This window comes from Ranitomeya variabilis, chromosome 2 (genome assembly GCF_051348905.1).
Source record: "Ranitomeya variabilis isolate aRanVar5 chromosome 2, aRanVar5.hap1, whole genome shotgun sequence".
Taxonomy (NCBI): domain Eukaryota; kingdom Metazoa; phylum Chordata; class Amphibia; order Anura; family Dendrobatidae; genus Ranitomeya; species Ranitomeya variabilis.
Window position 1 is genome coordinate 873108306 of NC_135233.1, and position 27072 is coordinate 873135377.

General features: G+C 42.4%; 1 protein-coding gene across 1 annotated transcript in view; it reads right to left on the reverse strand.

The window, feature by feature from the left end:
- Nucleotides 1–5915: 5915 nt before the first annotated feature.
- LOC143808065 (putative cation-transporting ATPase 13A4) overlaps nt 5916–27072 on the reverse strand; it is a 597320-nt gene continuing 576163 nt past the window's right edge. Inside the window, exons 29-30 of the mRNA XM_077290324.1 lie at nt 20049–20129; nt 5916–10060 (exon numbers count right to left, since the gene is read on the reverse strand). Of these exons, the coding sequence (XP_077146439.1) occupies nt 9815–10060; nt 20049–20129 (327 nt within the window). The 3' untranslated portion in view covers nt 5916–9814. The remainder of the gene's footprint in view (nt 10061–20048; nt 20130–27072) is intronic.

Here is a 27072-nt window from a genome sequence, read left to right on the forward strand (position 1 = left end):
GCGATGAATGGAAAACAGCATTTAATACGCCCGAGGGCCATTTTGAGTACCTGGTGATGCCATTTGGGCTTTCTAATGCCCCATCTGTGTTTCAGTCCTTTATGCACGACATCTTCTGGAAGTATCTGGATAGGTTCATGATTGTATATTTGGATGATATTTTGGTCTTTTCGGATGATTGGGAGTCCCATGTGAGGCAGGTCAGGATGGTGTTCCAGGTCCTTCGTGCTAATGCGTTGTTTGTGAAGGGGTCTAAATGCCTCTTTGGAGTTCAGAAGGTTTCCTTTTTGGGCTTCCTTTTTTCTCCTTCTACTATCGAGATGGACCCTGTTAAAGTTCAGGCCATTTATGATTGGACTCAACCTACATCTGTGAAGAGTCTTCAGAAGTTCCTGGGCTTTGCAAATTTTTATCGTCGCTTCATCGCTAATTTTTCTAGTGTGGTTAAGCCTTTGACTGATTTGACGAAGAAAGGCGCTGATGTGGTGAACTGGTCCCCTGCGGCCGTTGAGGCTTTTCAGGAGCTTAAACTTCGTTTTACTTCGGCCCCTGTGTTGCGTCAGCCAGATGTTTTGCTCCCTTTTCAGGTCGAGGTTGATGCTTCTGAGATTGGGGCAGGGGCTGTTTTGTCTCAGAGAAGTTCTGATGGCTCTTTGATGAAGCCATGTGCCTTCTTTTCTAGAAAGTTTTCGCCTGCTGAGCGTAATTGTGATGTCGGCAATCGGGAGTTGTTGGCTATGAAGTGGGCATTCGAGGAGTGGCGACATTGGCTTGAGGGAGCCAAACATCGCGTGGTGGTCCTGACTGATCACAAGAATCTGACTTACCTCCAGTCCGCCAAGCGGTTGAATCCTAGACAGGCTCGATCGTCACTGTTTTTCTCCCGTTTCGATTTTGTGGTCTCATACCTTCCGGGATCTAAGAATGTGAAGGCTGATGCCCTTTCTAGGAGTTTTTTGCCTGATTCTCCGGGAGTCTCTGAGCTGACTGGTATTCTCAAAGAGGGGGTGATTTTGTCTGCCATCTCCCCTGATTTGCGGCGGGTGCTGCAGGAGTTTCAGGCTGATAGACCTGACCGCTGTCCAGTGGAGAAACTGTTTGTCCCTGATAGATGGACTAGTAGGGTTATTTCTGAGGTTCATTGTTCAGTATTGGCTGGTCATCCTGGGATTTTTGGTACCAGAGATTTGGTTGCTAGGTCCTTTTGGTGGCCTTCCTTGTCACGGGATGTTCGTTCTTATGTGCAGTCCTGTGGGACTTGTGCTTGGGCCAAACCTTGCTGTTCTCATGCCAGTGGGTTGCTTTTGCCTTTGCCTGTCCCGAAGAGGCCCTGGACGCATATTTCCATGGATTTTATTTCTGATCTTCCTGTCTCTCCAAGGATGTCAGTCATCTGGGTGGTTTGTGATCGGTTTTCTAAGATGGTCCATTTGGTACCCTTGCCTAAATTGCCTTCCTCCTCTGATTTGGTTCCGTTGTTTTTTCAGCATGTGGTTCGTTTGCATGGCATTCCGGAGAACATTGTGTCGGACAGAGGTTCCCAGTTTGTTTCTAGGTTTTGGCGGTCCTTTTGTGCTAAGATGGGCATTGATTTGTCTTTTTCTTCAGCGTTCCATCCTCAGACAAATGGCCAAACCGAACGAACTAATCAGACCTTGGAGACCTATCTGAGATGCTTTGTCTCTGCTGATCAGGATGATTGGGTGACCTTCTTGCCATTGGCCGAGTTCGCTCTTAATAATCGGGCTAGTTCTGCTACTTTGGTTTCGCCTTTTTTTTGTAATTCTGGTTTTCATCCTCGTTTTTCTTCAGGGCAGGTTGAGCCTTCTGACTGTCCTGGTGTGACTTCTGTAGTGGACAGGTTGCAGCAAATTTGGACTCACGTGGTGGACAATTTGATGTTGTCTCAGGAGAAGGCGCAACGTTTTGCTAACCGCCGTCGCTGTGTTGGTCCCCGACTTCGTGTTGGGGATTTGGTTTGGTTGTCTTCTCGTTATGTTCCTATGAAGGTTTCTTCTCCTAAGTTCAAGCCTCGTTTCATTGGTCCTTATAAGATTTCTGAAATTATCAATCTTGTGTCATTTCGTTTGGCCCTTACAGCTTCTTTTGCCATCCATAATGTGTTCCATAGGTCGTTGTTGCGGAGATATGTGGCGCCTATGGTTCCTTCCGTTGACCCTCCTGCTCCGGTGTTGGTTGAGGGGGAGTTGGAGTATGTGGTGGAGAAGATTTTAGATTCTCGTATTTCGAGACGGAAGCTTCAGTACCTGGTTAAATGGAAGGGCTATGGTCAGGAGGATAATTCCTGGGTTGTTGCCTCCGATGTCCATGCTGCCGATTTGGTTCGTGCCTTTCATTTGGCTCGTCCTGATCGGCCGGGGGGCTCTGGTGAGGGTTCAGTGACCCCTCCTCAAGGGGGGGGCACTGTTGTGAATTCCGTTCTCGGGCTCCCTCCTGTGGTCGTGAATGGTACTTTGGTGAATTCTGTCCTTGGACACCCTCTGGTGGCTTTGAGTGGAACTGCTGATCTTTGAGCTTGGCTTTCTCAGCTGCCCTTGTTTATTGCTGCTGCTGGCTTCCCTATTTAACTCTGCCCAGGTCGTTAGTTCATGCCAGCTGTCAATGTCTCAGTACTGGTTCAGACCTCTCTTGGATTTCTCAGATGACCTGTCTACTCCAGCAGAAGCTAAGCCCTCGCTAGTTCATTTGCTGTTCATTGGTTTTTGAATATATTTCTCAGTACATGTTATGTTTCCAGTCCAGCTTGCTATTATGATATTTCCTTGCTAGCTGGAAGCTCTGGGGGTGCAGAGCTGCACCTCCACACCGTGAGTCGTTGTGGAGGTCTTTTTGCACACTCTGCGTGGTTTTTGTAGTTTTTAACACTGACCGCATAGTTCCCTTTCCTATCCTCTGTCTTTCTAGAGAAGATTCGGCCTCCTTTGCTAAAATCTGTTTCATTCCTGTGTTTGTTACTTTCCTCTTAACTCACAGTCAATATTTGTGGGGGGCTACCTTTACTTTGGGGAATTTCTCTGAGGCAAGGTAGGCTGCTATTTCTATCTTTAGGGGTAGTTAGCTCTTAGGCTGTGAAGAGGCATCTAGGGAGAGTTAGGTACGCTCCACGGCTATTTCTAGTGTGTGTGATAGGATTAGGGATTGCGGTCAGTAGAGTTACCACTTCCTCAGAGCTTGTCCCAGGTTTTCCATTTTAACCATCAGGTCATTTCGGGTGCTCCTAACCACCAAGTCCATAACACCCACGCCAATTTTTTCCGCGATTCAACCCTTTATTTTACAAGCTAGGGCACCCAAATTTTGCACATACACACTACTAACATTAGCAGTGTGGAATATGCAAAAAAAAGGGATATGACATGGTTTACTGTATGCAAACCATGTCTCATATCATGTCGGGTTTGTGAAGGAGAAATGAAAAGCCGGCAATTGAATTACCGGCTTTTCTATAGAACACCGCTGCGTATTTATCGCAAGTCACACTGCTGGTCCGTGTGTAATCCGTATTTTTCTCGCCCCCATAGACTTTCATTGGTGATTTTTTTGCGCATTACGGTGACAAACACAGCATGCTGCGATTTTGTACGGGCGTAGAAGACCGTATAATATGGATCCGTAAAATACGGCTGATAGGAGCTGGGCCATAGTGAATCATTGGGCCGTGTGTCATGCGTACTTTACGTGTGTATTTTCTGTGCTCATACGTCCATAAAACTCGCCAGTGTGACGCCGGCCTAACTCTGCAGTCATTAACAAAATGCCTTCTCACTGTGTTCCTGTATATCATCCTATCTTATCCCTTGGCAAACACCCAGAAGGGTAGGAGAGGAGTGACATTACACATGTTAGCAGACTCCGCCCATAATTACTGCAGTACAGTAATGTGAGCTACTTGTACTCTAGGTTTTCAGTAGCTGCTCCCCCTAGTGTTTAAAAGTGGAAATGCCAAACCTTTTAAAATTATTTTTCATATTTTACTAAATTATAAACAAATGATAATATAGTTTTAAGAAAATTTAAACATTAATTCTTTACTTTTTCTCAATCGCTGGAATTTTTTTTATGGCACCTTCCCTTTAAGTGAGCTCATAATTAGGAATTTTTTTTTGCTTTTCATCATTCAGAGCATAGCTTGTTTGCATGCTCACAGCATGAGTAGGCTACTTATCTAAGTTCCATCTTAGTCTTATACTTACCAGCCACTGCCTTCATCTGTTATCCACTCTGCTTCAGTAGGTTGGTCTCCAGCAGTCTGTGACCTGACAGATCTTTCCAGTGTTTGCTGGGGGAGAAGGAGGTTACGTTTCAATGCAAGTCTATAAGGCTAGGTTCACATTGCGTTAGGGCAATCCGTTAAGCGCATAGCGCTAGCGGATTGCGCTAACGCAATGTTTGTCTAGGGTCCGCGTTCGATCTGCGCTAGCAAGGAACGGACCTCGGGCACACCTCGGACGCTGCAAGCAGCGTCCGAGGTCCGTCACAAAAGAAAGGCACATCGCTAGCGCGTGCCGAAAATGGCATGCGCTAGCGATGCGCTACAGGAAAAAAATCACATTGCTGTCAATGGGTGCACTAACGGACCTGTTGCACGGCGTTAATTGCGACATTGTCGCTGTGCAACGCAGTCCGTTAGCGTTAACCCATTAACGCAATGTGAACCTAGCCTAAGAGATTTATTCTGACTCTCATAGACTTGCACTGAGAGCTTGTGATTGCTCTCTCTGACTCTAAGTCAGATGGGCACAAAATGGTGGCACAGGAACAGATAGGTGCCAGGATCAGCTGACGATGGCTAGCAAGTAGAACACTAGGGTCAGAGACCCTAGATTAGTAGCACCACTCCAGCACTGAAATACGAAAACTGCTGGAGTGCTGATTGAAGATAGCATGTTTGTCCATACATGTTAAGATAATGCAAATTCTTGCAGACATGCTTTTAAAGAGCTATTCTTTGCAGAATCCTTAACGTGTCAGTGCTTAAAATGTAATTCTCGTTTTTAGAGATTTTCAGTTATTTAATGGATAGGTGATAACCTGTTGATCAATGGGGATACAACACACTGGAATGTACTGCAAAGACAAAAAGGAGGGTATGTGCCTGCTTCATGATTTGTACCAATATAAGAAGCTATATGGATATTTTAGATAATATTTCATAATAAAAAAATAGTCAATAAAGTATTATGACAAATCTAATGTCTTAAAAATAAGTTTCCTTTTCAAAGAAAAAAACATTCCTGGAGCCTAAAATCTGGCTTATACATAGCCCATTACATATAGATTATGTAAGTTCAATTGCTGTGGATGGATGTCTTGAATATATAATGGAACATGAAAACACCAACAAGTATCCCATATTACACTATATAGTACTATACGTATTTTAAAAGTTTATACATTTTAACCGCCTTAGTGACCAAGCCAATTATTTCAAATCTGACATGTCACTTTATGTGACAATAAGACTGGAGTGCTCACACATATCTCAGTTATTGTGAGATTGTTTTTTTTCATGACACATTATACTTTATGCTAGCGGTAAACTTAAAGTCTGTGTTTTGCATAAATTTGTAAAAATATCAGATATGTGACAAAAAGTTCAAAATAAGGGGAAATTTTCAGAATTTGAATGTTCATATCGTTAATCAAAATTGTCACACCAGACAAAAAGTTATTTGATAACATGTACCTTATATATCAACACCTTATGTGAAATGTCCACTCATTTTGTTATGTTGCTAGGTTTAAAAATTTAGGAGTAATGTTTCATTTGTTTCAAGGAAATGTACAAAACTTATTTTTTTAGGGACCTATTCAGTTTTGAAGTGACTTCGAGGGACCTATATGTTGGAAACCCCCCAAAGTAATATATTTTAAAAACAGCACGAGTCAACATATTCAAAACTGTTGTCAGGTAGTTTATTAACCATTCAGGTGTTTATTAACCATTGAGGTGCAATGACAGAAATGTAAAATGTTATTTTTACCAATAAAATGTTGCTACATTTAAACAGGTCCTTATAGTTGGAAACCCTAGGGCCATTACTAGGATCGATGAACATTTGTTTTTTAGATCATGAAAGCATTATAGCTTCATAACAAGAAAGGAATGTACACATAATGAGAATATTAAGTAAATATTTATGTCTCTTCTCTTTTCCAAGAAAATACAGTTTTAATCTACATAGTGATTGGGATTGTTGTTGGAGTGTTTGTCATCTGCATAGTGTTTATAATTATTGCATATTTCTATCTCAAATCCAAGTAAGTGATCAGAATAAAAGAATAATAGCTTTTCTTAAAAATATTCTATAACTCTGCCCAAGCCCTACTTATCCTTGACAGCACCAACATTCATGGATCAGGCGATCAGCAAAGATGTGCATCAGACGTCCTGCTGTCAGCATCTGCATGATCCAGGATAGCGTTTAATGCTTTTAAGTGAAAACTCATCTTGGTGATCCTCTAACCTTGCCCATTTTTGCACAAAGACTTATAAAACTATCAAGCGATCATTTTGAAAAACTATGTGACACAGAGCAATTTTAGTTAAATTAAAATTGCAGTACAACCAATGCATGAGACTTTTGGACATACTGTATGGAGAGGTATTGTTAGGTATTCAATGGAAACAGCAACATATTTTTTTATTTGTAATCATTTCTAATGTGCCATTTATTACCAAAAGATGGACAGTTCACAGAGTAGGAACTATATGATGTAGTACACTGAAATGACCAAAGGCAATAAAAAGTGTGAAGATAGATCTGATTAAACATTTAACCACAGACTAAAACACAAATTTTTTTTATTCTGTATACATGAATTTATGTTAATATACCTCTGTGTACCTTTGGTCTCTGATCACTTGCAAAGTTTATGCCTAATGTGTGTACATGTTACATGTATGTATTTGTACTTTTTCCAATGATAATTTATAATATATTAATGTCTTTGTGATTATAATGTACTGTATGTAAAATTGTAACATTGTGGACATTTGAAAAGCAAAAATAAAAGCAAAGCATATTTATGTCTCAAAAAGATGACACATACCAGTCATTGGAAATTACATCAAAAAGGCTGCCGTATAGTTGAGCCCAATTACTTTTGAAAAATAAGACTATGGATTTAAAATAAGCAACACTCCAATGTTTACATGTATTCATGTTGTAAAGAAATATTTTCTTAAGGGGTTATATCACAGACAACTTCTTCAAGGCCTCATTCAGACGTTTGTGTTTGGTCACGTATGCAAAAAATTGGTATAGGTGTCATGAGTGATTTCGATCCGAGATTCATCAATGTTTGGGCAGTTTTTACCATCAGTGTTAGATCAGTGACTTTCACATATGGAGGAAAAATAAGTACATAAATTAAAAAAACTTTTCTTATTCTTTAAGCCACGTTCACACATTCAGTATTGGGTCAGTATTTTACATCAGTGTTTGTAAGCAAAAATCAGGAGTAGAAAAATCATAGGAAAAGGTTAATAGAGACACACCACCACTTCTATATTTTTCACCCACTCCTAGTTTTTGGCTTACAAATACTGATGTAAAATACTGTCCAAATACTTAACTTGTGAACATGACCTTAGATTGTTAATCACAGACAGCACATGGACAGCACACAGACAGCAGTGATGGCATCCGTGTGCTGTAATTGATTTTCATCCATGAAAATAGTAAAATAAAAAGATGTCTCTGATTTTTGATACTGACACACAGTCAGCAAAAAAAATGCAGACATATGAACAGCCGCATAGAATAAACCAAATTTTTCGGACTATAAGATGCACTTTTTTCCTCAAAAAATGTGGCGAAAACTGGGGGATGTGTCTTATAGTCTGGATGTACTGTCCGGCTCTGGCTGTGGTGGGTAGGTGGGGGAGCAGCACCAGCAGAGCAATGGGTCACAGGATGCTGGCGGTTGTGGCTAACTCCTGTGCCCGCTGCTAAAGAGACATGAATATCCACTGCATTTCACGCCCATGGGTGTGGAGAGCAATGAATATTAATTTAACTTTAATAGCGTCTTGGTATAATTGACCCACAACCCCGGTCCTGGTATGCATGGCCCCATCCTTATGATTGGCATCCACACCCATATTGGTATACACGGCCCATTCAGAAAACATAAAAAAATACCCATTACACTTACCTTCCCTCGCAGCATCCTGCTCTGATGCTAGCAGAGGCATTATGCTTGTAAGCAGTGCATGGCAGGGATGTCATGATCTGCTACTGGAAAACTCACTGCGTGCACACCAGGACTGTGTGCGCAGAGAACAGTGAGTATTCATCACTCTTCAGCAGCACTGCAGTGTCGGCTTCCGGTGGTCACGTGTGCTGCTACTTAAGAGGAATGAATATTCATCTCTCTCCACATGTATATTCATTTCTCTTAAGTAGCGGCACAAGTGACTGCCGGCAGCTGTAGGAAGGCTCCTTGTGACACTGTGCATGCTACTGCAGAGCAATAAATACTCACTGCTCTCTGCGCGCACAGTCCCGGTGTGCAGAGCAGTGACTGTGCTCAGAGTTGTGCTCTGCTTGTGAGCACTGCATGATGTCACTGCCATGCACTGCTTATAAGGATAAAGCAGCTGCTAGCAACAGAGCAGGACTCTGCGAGGGAGCGACGGGAAGCTAAGTGTGCTGGGTTTTTTTCAAATGTTTTCTGATGGGGCCATGCATACCAGGAAGGGGGTGGGGGCAATTATAAGGATGGGGCATGCATACCAGCATAGGGGTGGGGGCCGATTATAAGGATGGTGCCATGCATACCAGGACCGGGATGGGGGCAATCATACCAGAATAGGGCTGTGCATACTAGGACAAGATGGGGGCACTGCATACCAGGATAAATATGGGGGCCATGCATAATAGGATAAGGATGAGGATGGTAATTCTTACCAGGATAGGGATGAGGGGGACCATTCCTACCAGGATCGGGATGAGGGGACAATGCACACCAGGATAGGGATGAGGGGGCATGCATACCAGGATAGAGATTAGGGGGGCCATACATACCAGGATAGGGATGACGGATCCATGCATACCAACATAGGGATGAGTGGACCATGCATACCAGGGTGGGGATGAGGGGACCATATATACCAGGATAGGGGATATTAAGTACAGAATTGACCACATTTTTTGCTTCAATTGTTATCCCTAATTTCTTCCTCTAAAACCTAAGTGCGTCTTATAGTCCGAAAAATACGGTAATAGGTTTGTGTTCTATAAGTAAAAATCACCAACATAACACATGTGAAAAACCGGATTTATGAATGAGGCCTAAAAGTGGGTATATCATTCTTTTATGGGTATGTAGCATCTCATTTAACTCACATTTTAGCAAAATTGTATATAGATTGTTGCTGATGTATGCATAAAAAATTAACGTACAGCTTTAAAATGTCTTTAGCACTCTAACTACAGCTAATTACATAAGGATATTTTGATTAGCTCAGCTACAAGTATTATTATAGGGGTTGCCCCGGACTGACATAATCATGGCGTATTCCATCAATAAGAGATCGGGAAACAACGGGTAAAATCTTCAGTGACTAGATATAAGCGATTTACGGCGACAAACCTCAGCAGCACAATACATTGATTAGCGGCGCATGACGAGTACTAAACTTTATCTCTTACTAATTGCAGAACTCGGCATCATGGAGTGCCGGGTGTTTGACCCTAACTGATCTCAAATGTATGATTTATCCTATTTATTAGGTTCAGTGGCTTTTCACTAGCAAAAGAAGTATTTCTTTTTAGGTTTGCTGCATTTACATTACAGCTACAATTGTTTTTTCAGAATCATTTGGTGCAATTCTACAATGGGCTTTATTGTAAGTTAAAGTGCTGCAATCCTCAGCAGCAACATTTTCGATGGCATAGTCTATTCTGTTCCTTGGAGGCCACTCTGGATCTTTCTGTATTTTTCTTTGCAACTTTCTGTATTTGCTTTTTGATTTGTAGTGAAAGAGTCGCTTTATCCTGAGCCAGAGTTTTCTATTGTCAATAAACCATGTCTAGGAAAAATAAAGATAAAAAAAATTAGTTGGTCCCAAATGGCAGTATAAGGAGCTTGCACTATTCGGTATATATGATTTATACCAAATGGTTAACGCTTGTGGTGTTCTTTTCTTATCAGCAAAATCAGTCCCAAGTAAGTAAAACGGTTATTGCGAGAATATATTCCCACAGACAATAGAGACGAAGTCACGCTCAAGGCATCTTATCATCGAACCTTGAGGAATTATAAGGGTCTGTTGGTTTCTGACATATGCAAAGTGAAACTCTTTTAGCTTATACAGCTGGTGAAATTAAACAAGTCATCAATTTTCTAAGTAAATATTTTTCTAAAGGTGCTATTGATATAAAATTCTCATCAGACATCAGTAACAAACTATTCAATCCAAAAGGGCAAATAAATCAAGCCATAGATGTTCATAAATTGAGATATGTGTGATAATGAGAAATGGCACAGGGAAATGCATTCAACACGCTTACTGATATTTATTTTTTACTTCATACAAAAGCCTTTGTTGGTGATGACAGTTTCCAGGCACCTCCTCTATGGAGAAACTAGTGGCATGCATTGCTCTGGTGTGATTTTTCATTTTTCAACACAAACACTCTTCAAAATCTAAAGGTTCTCTGGCCTCCATCTATGGACTCTGAGCTTTAGTTCCTTTCATAAATGTTCTATTAGATTCAGGTCAGGTGATTGGATGCGCCATTCTAGCAGCTATATTTTCTTTCTCTTAAACCAATTGACAGTTTCCTTGGCTGTGCAGTGGGGATCATTGTCTTGCTGAAATGTCCACCCATATTTCATCTTAATCATCCTGGTAGATGGCAGCAGATTTTTATTAAGAATGTATCTGTACATTTGTCCATTCATCCTTCCATTAATTATATGAAGTTTGCCAGAGCAGTATGATGAAAAACCGTCTCACATCATGATGTTACCACCTCCTAACTTCACTATTGTTATGGTGTTTTGGAGTGATATGCAATTCCTTTTGGCCTCCAAACATGGTGTGTATTATGTCATCCAAAGAGTTCAATTTTGGTCTCATCTCAAAAGACTATACTTTTCCTGTATTTTACAAGCTTGTCTAAATGTGGTTGCACAAACTTTAACCCTTTTCTGATACAGGAAAGAAATATATCTGGGTACCGTGTTAGCCAGTAGATAGAAAAATATTTAGAATTGAGAGTCCTCAGTGGTTGATACCTTTTAATGGCTAACTGAAAAGATGGTAACAAATTGCAAGCTTTCGAGACTACTCAGGTCTCTTCATCAGGCTAAGACTAAAACAAATTCTGAAGAATCACATATTTATGCACAACAACATAGAAAAGAAAAGAAAAAAAAAAGGGAAAAACCATGGATAAGACAGGTGACATGAAGCAGAACTACCATTGGTGATAAACAGTTATGTTCATAAATATTGGGCCAGTTCTTAGATATTGTGGAGTCATCACAATAGAACGAGACCCCAATAAAACAATCCTTATCTAAGAACTGGCCCAATATTTATGGACATAACTGTTTATCACCCACGGTAAGTCTGCTTCATGTCACCTGTCTTATCCAATGGTTTTTCCCTTTTTTTTTTCTTTTCTATGCTATGCTGTTGTGCATAAATATATGATTCTTCAGAATTTGTTTTAGTCTGTGCCTGATGAGGAGACCTGTGTAGTCTCGAAAGCTTGCAATTTGTTACCATCTTTTCAGTTAGCCATTAAAAGGTATCAACCACTGAGGACTCTCAATTCTAAATATTTTATTAACCCTTTTCTGAAATTTGTCATAATTAGTGTTGAGCATTCCGATGCTGCAAGTATCGGGTATCGGCCGATACTTGCTGTATCGGAATTCCGATACCGGGATTCCGATACTCTTGTGGTATCGGGTATCGGGTATCGGAACAACATTAATGTTAAAATGTGTAAAATAGAGAATTAAAATAAAAAATATCGCTATACTCACCTGTCCGACGCAGCCGGGACCTCAGCGCAGGAACCGGCAGCGTTGTTTGTTTAAAATTCCCGCTTTTACATGGTTACGCGAAGTCCCGGCTTGTGATTGGTCAGGGCGGCCATGTTGCCGGGCCGCGGACCAATCACAGCAAGCCGTGACGAAAATACGTCACGGCTTGCTGTGATTGGTCCGCGTCCCGGCAACATGGCCGCCATTAACCAATCACAAGCCGTGACGTCACGGGAGGCTGGAAACGCGCTCATTTTAAAAAGGGCGCGTGTCCAGCCTCCCGTGACGTCACGGCTTGTGATTGGTTGCGTCGCGGTCAACCAATCACAAGCCGGGAGGCTGGACACGCGCCCATTTCAAAATGAGCGCGTCCAGCCTCCCGGCTTGTGATTGGTTGATCGCGGCGCAACCAATCACAAGCCGTGACGTCACGGGAGGCTGGACACGCGCCCATTTTAAAATGAGCGCGTGTCCAGCCTCCCGTGACGTCCCGGCTTGTGATTGGTCAGGGCGGCCATATTGCCGGGACGCGGACCAATCACAGCAAGCCGTGACGTAATTTCGTCACGGCTTGCTGTGATTGGTCCGCGTCCCGGCAACATGGCCGACCTGACCAATCACAAGCCGGGAATTCACGTAACCAAGTAATAGCGCGATTTTTAAACAAACAACGCTGCCGGTTCCCTCGCTGAAGTCCCGGCTGCGTCGGACAGGTGAGTATAGCGATATTTTTTATTTTAATTCTTTCTTTTACACATTTATATGGTTCCCAGGGCCTGAAGGAGAGTTTCCTCTCCTTCAGACCCTGGGAACCATCAGGGATACCGTCCGATACATGAGTCCCATTGACTTGTATTGGTATCGGGTATCGGTATCGGATTGGATTCCGATACTGTGACGGTATCGGCCGATACTTTCCGATACCGATACTTTCAAGTATCGGACGGTATCGCTCAACACTAGTCATAATATGTTTCCTATGCCCTGGGATTGTTTGACCAAGGACATATTATTACTGCATGGCGATCGAGAGCGCACACAGGCTATGCACGAGTAATCGCTGCCGGGTGTCAGCTGATTTTGACAGATGACACTGGGCACTAAGTACCAGGAGCAGACACACACCACCCCTGGCACTTTAACCCCCTAAATGCTGTGATAAAATGCGATCACAGCATTTGGGGAGCCAGCAGAGGGATGACAGCCCTTCTGCCTTTGGATCGGTGAATCGGAGACCTCGCGGCGTGACACAGGGTCCGGATCATTGCCATGGTGACCCAATGTCATCATAATGACATCCAGGTCACCAGTAGTGTTGAGCATTCCGATACCGCAAGTATCGGGTATCGGCCGATATTTGCTGTATCGGAATTCCGATACCGAGTTCCGATATTTTTGCGATATCGGAAATCGGAATCGGATCCATATTCATGTAAAAAATAAATAATAAAAATAAAAAATATTGATATACTCACCCCTCCGGCGGACCCTGGACCTTAGCGCTGTAACCAGCAGCCTCCGTTCCTAAGAATGCAGGGCGTGAAGGACCTGAGATGACGTTGCGGCTTGTGATTGGTCGCATGAGCGGTCACATGAGTGGTCACGTGACCAATCACAAGCCGCGACGTCTTCGAAGGTCCTTCACTCTGCATTCTTAGGAAACGGAGGCAGACGCTTGGACCGGTGAGAGCCGGGGCCGTCGGCGAGGTGTGTATATCAATATTTTTTATTTTTATTCTTTATTTTATACATGAATATGGATCCCAGGGCCTGAAGGAGAGTTTCCTCTCCTTCAGACCCTAGGAACCATTCCGATATTTTGTGTCCCATTGATATGCATTGGTATCGGGTATCGGTATCGGCGAGATCCGATATTTTGCCAGTATCGGCCGATCCAATCCGATACCGATACCTTTGCATATCGGAAGGTATCGCTCGACACTAGTCACCAGAGCTAGGACTTTTCCTGTCAGTGCAGAGCTTGCACAGCATAGGGATGCTGCTGCATCTTCATTCTGTACAAGTGATCAGCCTGCAAAAAATAGTAATGCCGTAGTGGGACTAAGTAACAAAGTTAAAAAAAAAAATAATAATAATAATAATTGTAAAAATATTAAAAAAATCAAAAATAATAATAAAAGAATCAAAAGATATTATGTCCATAAATAAATATTTGTATGAAAAAAATGAATATATCGAATAAAAGTGCAGTAGATTTAGTATCGCCGCGTCTACAACAACACAACCTGTAAAACTATTCAACTAGTTAACCCCTTTAGTAAACACTATAAAAAAATAAAAAACAAGGCAAAAAACAATGCTCCATCATCATTCCGCCGAAAAAGTGGTAAAAAACGCAATAAAAAAATACGGATATAAATAATCATGGTACCACTGAAAACGACATCTTGTCGCGCAAAAAATAAGCTGCAATACAGCTCCATCAGTGGAAAAATAAAAAAGTTATAGCTCTCACAATAAAGCAATGCAAAAATAATTATTTTTACTATAAGATAGTTTTTATTGTGTAGAAGCACCAAAATTAAAAAAAAACGATATAAATGAGGTATCGCTGTAATCGTACTGACTCGAAGAATAAACCTGCCTTATCAATTTTACCATACATAGAACGGCATATCCCCCGAAAAAACATCCTGAATTGCTAGTTTTTGCAGTAAAAGCATCTTTTATTGTGTGACAGCATCCAAACATAAAAACCCGATATAAATCTGGTATCTCTGTAATCGCACAGACCCATTGAATAAAGTTGCCTAATCACTTATACCACACAAAGAGCAGCGTAAAAAATAAACAAAACAAATTCATCACCTGTTGTTTATTTTTTAATTCTGCCTCCCAAAGATCGCAGTAAGCATCTGCGCACATTTATCCTGCACTTTGCAGTGAATGCTTGGACCGTGTTTTCCATGTAAATCTTTGAAATATGTGATTCAGACGGAACCTCTGGCCAAAAATTCCCTATAATGAGGCAGATGAAGGCACTGTGGATGCCGTCCGACCTGTGATGCGGTGGTGTCCATCTTTTTAGTATTGCATAAAAGTGCCGTAAGCCAAAGTTTTTTGCACTTCTGAAAAGGAGGACACGGCTGAGCAGAGGCCAGATGGAGTCCAGAGTAACTCTGCTGCCTCATTATAGTGAATGGATCCCTCGGGGGTTTTATCTGAATCGCGTCACTCAGAGATTTAAATGGAAACCCCAAAGTAAGTGCTCAGCGTAGAGCGCCAGATAAATATTATCACAAACGTTATGTAAAGCTTTAACTCAATCCACAAAAAAGCAAGCCCTTACTCAGGTCTGTCATCTGTTAATGCAATGTTCCCCAACTCTGGTCCTCAAGAGCCACAAACAGGTCATGTTTTCAGAATTTCCTTAGTATTGTCCAGGTGATGCAATTATCACCTCTTCAATACTAAGGAAATCCTGAAAACATGACCTGTTGGTGGCTCTTGATGACTGGAGTTGGGGAACACTGTGTTAATGGAAATATAGGGGGCTTCCACGTTACTGGTAATAAAAAGCTCTGGAAAAGCTCTCCGTTCCAAATTCCCCTTCCCTTCTGAGTCCCGAGTCTCTCTGTATGGCTAACTAGTACTGGACAGCCACATATGGGGTATTACCACGTTCAGTAGAAATTGTGGGACAAATTTTGATGCCATTTTCACCCACTTCTTGTTTGAAAATCTAAAATCTGAGGCTAAAAAAAATTTTGGTGGTATAAATATAGTTATATATTATTATTATATATATTTTTTTCTTCACTGTCAATATGATCACTGCACCCCTAGATAATTACATTGAGAGGTTTAGTTTGTAAAATGGGATCACTGCTATTCTGGCACCTTATGGGCTCTCCCGAGGTGTCATTGCACCTTCAAACCATAACAGTAAAATCTGGCGCTCCTTGCATTCTGAGATTTGCACTGTGCCTGAAAAATATTTCCTGATTACATGTAGGGCATTGGCAGACTCAGGAAAAAATGACCTCAGTTTGTTGTAAAAAAAATGTCCTATTAGCCCTTAGAAAAATTAAAAACTTGGGGCTAAAACAACATTTTAGTGGTATAAATGTAATTTATTCATTCTTTATTCTTTCTTCACCACTCGATGGTATAAAATTCTGTGAGACACTTGTGGTGTCAATATGATCCATGCACCCCTAGATGAATTCATTGGGGAGTGTAGTTTGTAAAATGAGTCCACATATTGGGGGTTTCTGTTGTTCTGGCACCTCAGGTGCTCTACCAATGTGACATGGCACCCTCAAACCATTCCAGCAAAATCTGAACTCCAATACGGCACCTCTTCCATCCTGAGCTTTGCAGTGTGCCTCAAAAGTAGTATTCCCCAACATATGGGGTATCGGCGTAGTGAGAAAAAATTGCACAACAAATTGTATGGTACAGTTTCTACTATTACCTTTAAGAAAATGAAACATTTGAGGCCAAAATAACATTTTTGTGGGGTAAATGTGATTTTATTATTTTCACAGCTCAATGTTATAAACTTCTGTGAAGAACTTGGGGGTTCAAGGTGCTCCCCACACATCTAAATACTTTTCTTAAGGAGTCTCGTTTCCAAAGTAGGGTCACTTGTTGGGAGTGTCCACTGTTTAGACACATCAGGGGATCTCCAAATGGGACATGACGTCCGCTAATGATCAAAGGAAATTTTACATTCAAAAAGTTAAATGATGCTCCTTCCCTTCTGAGCTATTCAGTATGCCCAACCAGGGGTTTTCTCCCTCATATGGGGTATCTGCATGCTCATGAGAAATTACAAAACAAATTTTGTGGTCAATTTTTTCATTTTACCCTAAAAAAAGTTTGGATCTGAAGTAAATTCCTGTGAAACACCTAAACGGTTAATAAACTTCATGAAAGTGGTTTTGAGCACCTTGAGGGGTGTGGTTTTTAGAATGGTGTCACTTTGGGGTATCTTCCATCATATGGACCCATAGACCCCTCAAACTGACTTCAAATTTGTCGTAGTTCCTAAAAAAAATGGTTTTGTAAATTTTGTTGGAAAAATCGCTGGTCAACTTTTAGCCATTATAACTTCCTAACAAAAAAAAAAAAAAATTGGTTCCAAAATTGTGCTGATGTAAAGAAGACATGTGGTAAACGTTACCTTTTTACTATTTTGTGTGACTTATTTCTGTGATTTAAAGGCATGGACATTCAATTTAGCAAAATTGTGAAATTTTAAGAAATGTTGCCAAATTTCCAGATTCTGGCAACCAAGAGTGCTCACTGAGACCTTGAGTGGGATAGAAATTCTTCTGTAACCAATTCTATCAGTATATTTTTAACCCCTTCATGACTGGAGCTTTTTTCAGTTTTGTGTTTTAGTTTTTCGCTCACCTCCTTCCCAGTGTCATAACTTTTTCTGTCAATATGGCCATTTGAGGGCTTATTTTTTGTGGGACGAGTTGTACTTTTGAATGACACCATTGATTTTACCATGTCGAGTACTAAAACGGGAAAAAAATTCCAAGTGTAGTGAAATTGCAAAAAAAAATGTAATCCCACACTTGTTTTTTGTTTGGCTTCTTTGCTAGTTTCACTAAATGCTAAAACTGACCTACTATTATGATTTTCCAGGTCCATTTGCGAGTTCATAGACACCAAACATGTCTAGATTCTTTTTTATCTAAGTGGTGAAAAAAAATAACAACATTGCTAAAAAAATAAAAGTGCCATTTTCCAATACCCGTAACGTCTCCATTTTTCGTGATCATGGGTTAGGTAAAGGTTTACTTTTTTGTGTGCCGAGCTGACATTTTTAACGATATCATTTTGGTGCAGATATCATCTTTAGATCACTCGTTGCGTCAACCAAAAAAAAACGTAATTTTGGCATTTTGACTTTTTTTCTTGCTACACCGTTTAGCGATTAGGTAACCCATTTTTTTATTGATAGATCGGCCGATTCTGAGTGTGGAAATATCAAATATGTGTAGGTTTAATTTTATTTATATTGTTTTATTTTGAATGGGGCGAAAGGGGGGTGATTTGAACTTTTATATTTTTTTTAATTTTTTTATATTTTTAAACACTTTTTTTACTTTTGCCATGCTTCAATAGTCTCTATAGGAGACCAGAAGCTGGCACAACTCGATCGGTTCTGCTACATAGAGGTGATGGTCAGATCGCCTTTATGTAGCAGAATTGCTGACTTTCTATGAGCGCCGACCCCAGGGCGGTGCTCACAGCAATCCGGCAGTGATAACCATAGAGGTCTCCATGAGACCTCGGGTTGTCATACCAACACAAAAGTGACACGCGATCATGTGACACAGGTCACCTGTGTGCGCATTTCAGGCCAGATGGCTGTAAGCGCCATTTAAATGAAGCTGTCAGCGTTTGACAGCGGCATTTAGCTAGTTAATAGCCTCGGGTGGATCACGATTCCACTCGTGGCTATTGCGGGCACATGTCAACTGTTCAAAACAGCTGACATGGCTCACCACCGGAGCCCACATCAAATGGAGGGATACCGACATCGGCATACTATTACGCCCGATGACTATAAGGTGTTAAGGTTGCAAAGGTCTTGAGACAGCTCATTTGTTTTATCCATCATAAGTTGTTGTTTATGTTGTACCTTGGTAGCCATCTGTTAAACAAGCTGATATTATTTTCATTAAGGGGCAAGATTGCTTTCCAATTACTGATAGATTTCAGCTGGTGTCATGACTTTCCATGGATATTTGCATCTCTCTTTCTTCTTGTGTTCAATAATTGTTTCCTGTGCAATTTATCATTATTACACATAACTTAATTTCTGGACATCTGTGGCTTGATTTCTTTTGGCCTGCTTGATAGGTTGTTACTGACATGTGGTGAGAATATAATGAAAATAGCAATTTAGAAATATATGAACTTAAAATATTGGTGACTTGTTCATTACGTATTTCACCAGCTGTATCCAGCCATATCTTGTGCACAGAGCTGGTGGAAGAGTGTCTTGGAGATCTACATATACATCAGTACACAATTGTTTTCAGGTCAAGACTCACAAGTGTCTATAACATCTTCAATGAATGTTAGGTGGTGATAGAGACACTAAAAAAGGAACCTGAGAGGAGGAAACTGAGCTTAGCACGTTAGAAGTCAGGAGACTTACAAGATCTACCATTCAACAACTCATGGTTCCTCAGTATATCGCGGTCTACTATTTGGTCACCATTGATCTAACATAATGAAGGAGTAGAGACCCTGATTACATTGATTTGTCACTTACTGGGCTGTGTTTTGCTTTTTCAATATAATCGGTGTTTTATCAGCAGGAGATCCTAACTACAGGACAACTGTCATTGTGCATCCTAGTCCAACCATACCCCCAGCACTGATTAGCAGCTCTCTGTCACTATAAAATGTACACAGAAAGTTTTGCTGTGGATGAGGTTATACAAAGCTCAACAACTGTTCTTTGCTGGAACTGCAGCACATTAAAACTGTGACTCTACCATAGCTGCTGCACCCAGAAAACTAAGGTGGCTGTGATCAAGGTCTCAGCTCCTACCTCATGGTGCGTCCAGATTACATAGCAAAAACCCGCTGACAGATTTCATTTTAAATAGAGAACAGTTTTAACATAATAATACTAATCTTTGTTTTTATATAGCGCTAACAAATTCCACAGGGCTTTACAGATATTATCATCGCTGTCCCCAGTGGGGCTCGCAATCTAAATTCCCTATCAGTTTGTCTTTGGAATGTGAGAGGAAACCAAAGTACACAGAGGAAACCCACGCAAACACGGGGAGAACATACAAACTCCTTGCAGATATTGTCCTTGGTGGGGTTTTAACCCAGAACCCCAGTGCTGCAAGGCTGCAGTGTTAACCACTAAGCCACCGTGCTGGCACATAAACATTTCAATGCATGTTTTCCTCTCTGCATGTTTTGAAAATATGGCAAAAATTGCAATATTTTGTTTGCTAAAATATTTTATAGTAAATAGTTGATGAATAAAATTCTCCAGGAACATTTACCTCCGTAGAGTATGACACCACGAAGAGAACAAGGTCCATGGTCAAGATGTACGCTCTCCAGTAATATGGCATACATGCAATCTGAATAATGAATAAAAAGACGAGTAAGCAATGATTTATACAAACAATAATACTTAAAAAATACATAAGGAATCATAAGGTTTTGATTCATAATAATTGTGATAAGTTTCAAATCAGAAAATTTACATAATTTTGACAAATGTTATAATTAACCATATTGACACAGATTCTAACAAAAAAAGACAATGCATCATATTTGAATTTGCTTTAGTTCAACAGATGGCCTGTGTGGATATGAAATATATGTGCATGCAATGGTGCATTAAAAGTGAGCCTGTCATCAGATTTACGTTTCGCTATCTGTAGGTAGCATAAAATAGTGACAGAAACTCTAATTCCACTTTCACTGTTCTATCTGTTGCAGATCTGCTAGTTATCCCAACAAAGTGCTTTTTATAATCCTGCCTGCACTATTAACTGACAGATTTCTCTGTACACTGTACATAGGAAGACAGGTGCCATCAATGGTGAGGGGTAGCGATAGCAGGAGATCATGAACATCAAGGACTACACACCGTAGTTCATAACGAAGAAACAGCAGAAAAATGGTGTTTTATCAAAACTACAGTATGAAGCCCAACAACTAGCACACCACAGAAATAAAGACATGTGCCTCTACTTTTTCTGTAAAAACTTAGTGGCAGAGTCTTTTAATGAAAAAAGGATTTCCTTACAGTCACCGTTTTTTCCAATAGCAAATTTAAAAGTCATCATATTTGTCTTGTTTAGTCTGAGTTCACTTTTGGAAACTCTGTTACATTGTTCTTTGACTAACGATGAGTGGATCAGGAAAATGTTCAATTCTCCTGTCCACACAGATTTTCTCATGAAATTTGATTTACAGAGAAGTTATTAGTTGTAAAAAGAGATGAGCAAATATTTCAATGTTCATTTCAGATTTCAATTGACGAATTTGCAATATTCATCATTTATTCATCGAATAATCACCGAACAAAACCAAAAGCCATTCAAGTCAATGGGAGGCAAAAACAAATGCATGCACCACACCTTCAGACAACCCCAAAACCTCCCAAAACACATCAACTAAGGAGCAGACATTGGGAAAGTGGTCTCAATTCACCCACAGCACAAACTATAGCATGGCACGGCAGCAATCAGCCATGTATGAGGTATTGGGGTCAGGGCCAGCATTTGCAGCTTTTACTTGAATGTCAAACTAAGATGAGATGTCATGGATATGTCAGAAGCTGCATGCAGTCACACTGCATCTAGCTGCAGAAGGTCTATGCATTTGGCTTTGCAGACACCTTCTTAAAACTTCTGACTCTTTGACCCAATGGCAACCTTTCTCCATCTCTAATTGACACACCTGAAGCAGAGTGTTTATAGACTCCCAGACTGGTGCTGGGAATCGCCGGTGATGTTTCCATTTTCTCCTGTTGAGGATTGGAGCTATAGCAGTTGGCTATCTTCCTCTTTGGTGTTGCTGGAGGACGTCTGTGTAACATCTCTGAGTCTACTAGAGATAAGTGTTCCCCTTGGTTGTCTATCCCAGCTGTCTTTAGTGGTAGTGGTGATTGACTAATGTGTATCCCGTTCTTCCCTAAGCAGGGTTTATTGCCAGGGTCAGACTGGGATTAGGTTCCTGCTCAGCGATAGGTGCAGAACCTACTTAGGAATATTTAGGGTAGACAGGGTAACTTCAGATCTCCCTAGGGGTCCCCACTCCGTCCTATTCTAATGTTTGTCTCCCTTCCCCTCATCCTTTTGCGTCTGAAGAATGAGCAAAAATTTGGTTAATTTTGCCTCCCATTAAATGTAATGGGGCTCGGGTACGTTCATCAAACCTTTCAGCAAATAGTGCAAATGGTGATCCATTTGGCAAATCCAAACCTTGAAAGGTTCGCTCATCTCTACTCACATCTCTGGCTGCTGCATTCACAAGGATTGGTATGGTTCGCACAAGATCATGTAAAGTCACGATGTCATGATATACTACGTGAACTTCCCGGCCTCCATCTGAGCCAGAATTACCCGCCTTGTAGGCCCGAGTATTAAGAGATTGTGGCATTGATAAGAAGATGCGACAGGGGTACTGAGGAATGGAGGGAGAGAAAGAGGAGCAGTATGGTGAGCAGTAGTTTTTTTTTTTACTTTTGATGTTCCTTTATTCCCCATGAAGCAATAATCTCAGTCAACCAAAATGATAGACATCAAGATGTCACAAAACTGACCTTCATAGTCAATGGATCAGTGGGCAGTAGGTCTATCTCTCCTATAACTGATCCTGGACTACTCTACGGTAGGATTGAGCGACTTTTACTTTTTCAGGATCGAGTCGGGATTCGCGAAACCCGACTTTGTCAAAAGTCGGGTCGGGTGAAATCGACCGATTATTTTGAAAAGTCGGGGATCCGACCGAAACACGAAACCCAATGCAAGTCAATGGAGAATCAAAGTCGGCAGTGAGTGGAGGACAGGAAAACACCAACAGAGCCCATTTTAATGGCAAAAACATCAATTCTTGTTACTTAAGCTTGTCAATCTTAATTTACCTTATAATAATAGTTAGCCATTGAAAATTTGGGGGTCATTTGGCAAGAGTTGTGGGGGGAGTAGGGCTGGCTCAAGTTTTTCGTGGGCCCAGGAAACGCAGACTACATCACAGCGGTGGAGCAGGGAGAGGTAAGTATTTCAACTTTGCAAGTACTGTGATCCTGAGCAAGCAGGGGGGGCACACTCGTTCACATTGCCACTGGCACAGGGCCCCTCAAAGTATGACATTGTGATTGATGGCGGGGGGCGCCTCCCACCGGCAGAGACACGTTTGCATACTATGAGGGGCCCTGTGCCAGTGATGTCGCCTACGAGTATGCCCCCCCCACCTGTTGAAGGAACCTGCACTTTGATCTGCACCTTCCTCTTTGTCCCCGTGTAAGGTGGTATAGTATGCGGGAAGGGAAACCAGACTTTCTGCAGGGTCAGATACTGGCTATGTAGAGTGCAAGGGGAATGTAGTGTTCTGGGTCAATGTACCGCCAGACTCATCTAGCAGTGGCTGGGCAATAGGCAGGATGAGGAGGAAACACAGATATAGGCCCAAAGAATAAAGTAGGCTAAATGCAGTTCAAAATTGGTAACAGGAGTAAACAGGCAGCACTGCTTTGTTCAGTGGAGAACAGCAACGAGCGGCAGACACCGTTAGTAGGCCCAACCAATCCAGTAGGCCAAATGCAGTTTTAACATTCCTATAGGCCGAAAGTCTGAAGATTAAAGCTCAGGAGAAAAACACAGGAGAATTCCAAGGAGCGGCAGACACCGTTAGTAGGCCCAACCAAACTAGTAGGCCAAATGCACTTTAATATGTGATATCGGCAGCAAATTGAGGCTCTGCTTTGTGCAGTGAAGGACAGCTGCATTGTGTGGTGCAGACAGACACATGTAGTAGGCCTAAATTTAAAAAGTTGGCTAAATGCAGTTTAAAATTGTTTACAGGGGTACACAGGCGGCAGAGCGTTGTTAAGCGGAGGACAATTGTTAGGACTGTAGTGGCCAAGACAGACTTACTAGGCCTAAAATTTAAAAAAAGGCGCAATGCAGTTCAAAATGGGTAACAGGGGTACACAGGCAGCATTGGTTTGGACAGTGGAGGACGATTGGTAGGAGTGGCGCAGACAGACTTACTAGGCCTAAAATAAAAAAGTAGGCTCAATGCTGTTAATAATGGGTAACAGGGGTACACAGGCAGCATTTGTTTGGTCAGCGGAGGATGATTGCTAGGAGTGGTGCAGACAGACGTACTAGGCCTAAAATAAAAAAGTTGGCTCAATGCAGTTAAAAATGGGTAACAGGGGTACATAAGCAGCATTGGTTTGGACAGTGGAGGACAATTGCTAGGAGTGGTGCAGACAGACTTACTAGGCCTAAAATAAAAAAAGTTGGCTCAATGCAGTTGTAAACTGGTAACAGGAGTAAACTGGTGGCACTGCTTTGTTCGGTGGAGGACAACTGGAATAAGTGGCTGACACAGTACATTGTCCTAAATAGTAAAGCGGGCTAAATATCTGCAAAAAAAATGTTCGTAAATAAACAGGTGGCAAAGCAACGTACAGGGGTGGGTTCCTCTGCTGAGTACCAGATAGCGGTAGTTCGCGCAAAGTATTCACCGGTCAAAATGGAGGGCATGGTCCCTGTATATATTTACTATCATCTCTCAATTTGTATTGCCAGTGCCATTGAAGGATTTAACAGCACCGACTAAACAGCGGTGGAGCACTGTTTCAGCTGGGGGGGGAAACACTCTCTCGTGGGCGGCGGTACTGGCCCAGGGCCCCTCATATTACGACGGTGTGTCTGACGTTGGGTGTGCACCCCCACCGCCAGAGACACTTAATTGTACTATGAGGGACCCTGTGCCAGTGCCGTCGGCCAAAAGTGGGCACACCCACCTCTCCAGGCAAACGGCACTCGCACGGGTGCTTGCGCCAAGTGGTGACCACGGGCCCGTGGGGGGAGTCAGCCCATTTAGGGAGGTGTTAAAAATGGCCTATGGTGGACATTCAGCAGCAGCAAATGGAGGAATTGGAGAAGTCAGTAAGAGGATTCAAAAAGCAAGACCTTTTTAAAGGAAAGCTACGTGTCAGCAGGGGAAGGTGGGGCAAAAGAATTTGAAATCCATGATTGGTTCATTTTAATGAAGGTTAGATCATCAACATTTTGGGTAGTCAGACGTGTCCTTTTTTCGGTCAGTATTGGGCCAGCAGCACTGAAGACTCTTTCTGATAGCACTGGCAGCAGGGCAAGCGAGCTCCTGTAATGCATATTCTGCCAATTCAGGCCAGGTGTTTAGTTTAGATGCCCAGTAATCAAAAGGGAATGACCTGTGAGGGAGAACATCGATAAGGGAGGAAAAGTAGTTTGTAACTATACTGGACAAATGCTGTCTCCTGTCACTTTGAATCGATGCAGCTGTCCCTGTCGTGTCAGCGGTCATTGAAAAATCACTCCACAACCTTGTCATAAAACCCCTCTGTCCAACGCCACTTCAGATTTCTGCACCACTCGCACCTCTGCCATGTTGCCCCCTATGGCTCGTGTGAGAACCATCACCACCGCTGTGTGCTGGGAATGCCAGAACCAAACAGTCTACAAGAGTTGCTTGTTTGGTAGCCAATATTTGCTCTAGGTTCTCAGGTGGCATGATATTTTGCAATTTCCCTTTGTAGCGTGGATCCAGTAGGCAGGCCAACCAGTAATTGTCATCGGTCATCATTTTGACAATGCGGGGGTCCCTTTTTAGGATACACAAGGCATACTCAGCCATGTGGGCCAATGTTCCAGGTGTCAATTCACTGCTTCTGCTAGGTTGAGGAGCACTTTCTTGTAAATCTACATCACAAGTGTCCCGCAAGAAACCTGTACCAGACCTTAGAACGGCACCAGTTTCTATTGCCCACTGAGAAGCTCCCTCCTCCCATACATTTTCATCACTATCATCCTCCTCCTCATCCTCTTCATCCGCCACCTCGTCCTGGACAGTTCCCTGACCAGACAATGGCTGACAGTCATCAAGGCTTCCCTCCTCCTCGGCTGCAGATGCCTGCACCTTAATGTGCGTCAAACTTTGCATCAGCAGACACATTAGTGGGATGCTCATGCTTATGATGGCGTTATCTGCACTTACCAGCCATGTGCATTCCTCAAAACACTGAAGGACTTGACAGAGGTCTTGTAGCTTCGACCACTGCACACCAGACAACTCCATGTCTGCCATCCAACTGCCTGCCTGTGTATGCGTATCCTCCCACAAATAAATGACAGCACGCCTCTTTTCACACAGCCTCTGAACCATGTGCAGTGTGGAGTTCCACCTTGTTGCAACATCTATAATTAGGTGGTGCTGTGGAAGATTTAGTGATTGCTGATGGTTCAGCATACAGCTGGAGTGTAAGGGCGACCGGCGGATGTGCGAACAAAGTTTTCACACCTTCAGGAGCAGGACTGGTAACTCCGGATAATTTTTCAGGAAGCACTGCACCACCAGGTTCAAAGTGTGAGCCAAGCAAGGTATATGTTTAAGTTGTGAAAGGGCTATGGCAGCCATAAAATTCCTTTCTTGCTGCAGGAACTCGGCCAGTACTTCAGCGGTGTGTCTGTTGTCGCCCAAACACTTCATTTCCAACACAGCCTGCTGACGCTGACCACTAGCTGTTCCATAATGAGACACCTCGTGTGCAACACTGGCAGCTGCGGATGGAGTTGCCAGGCGACTGCACTCTGTGGACGAGCTGTCGCTTCTGGAGGAGGAGGAGGAGGAGGGGTGTCGAACGCCTACTGCCAACTGTTTCCTAGACTGTGGGCTAGGCTGAACTGTCCCACTATGGCTGTCCCCTGTGGACCCTGCATCCACCACATTAACCCAGTGTGCCATGATGGACACGTAACGTCCCTGGCCATGCCTACTGGTCCATGCATCTGTGGTGAGGTGCACCTTTCCACTGACAGACTGCCTCAGTGCATGGACAATGCGGTCTTTGACATGCTGGTGGAGGGCTGGGATGGCTTTTCTCGCAAAGAAGTGATGACTGGGTAGGTCATAGCATGGTAGTGCGTAGGCCATCAGGTCTTTGAAAGCTTTGCTTTCAACCAACCGGTAGGGCATCATCTCTAACGAGATTAATCTGGCAATGTGGGTGTTCAAACCCTGTGTACGCGGATGAGAGGATTACTTTCTTTTCCTCATGAGAGTCTCTTCAAGGGTGAGCTGGACAGGAGACCTGCAGATGGTGGAACTAGCGGTGGTGGTGGTGGACATGGCGGATTGAGAGACAGTTGGTGATGTTGGCCTATATACAGTGCTTCCCACCAATAACCTTCTGATTCCCTGCCTGCTTTGGCCTTGTGACGATCCCTCCACATTTGCTGCTTGTGGTGTCCGAACCAGTGGGCTTACAGTGAGGGGAGCAATGTAGTGTTGCTGACT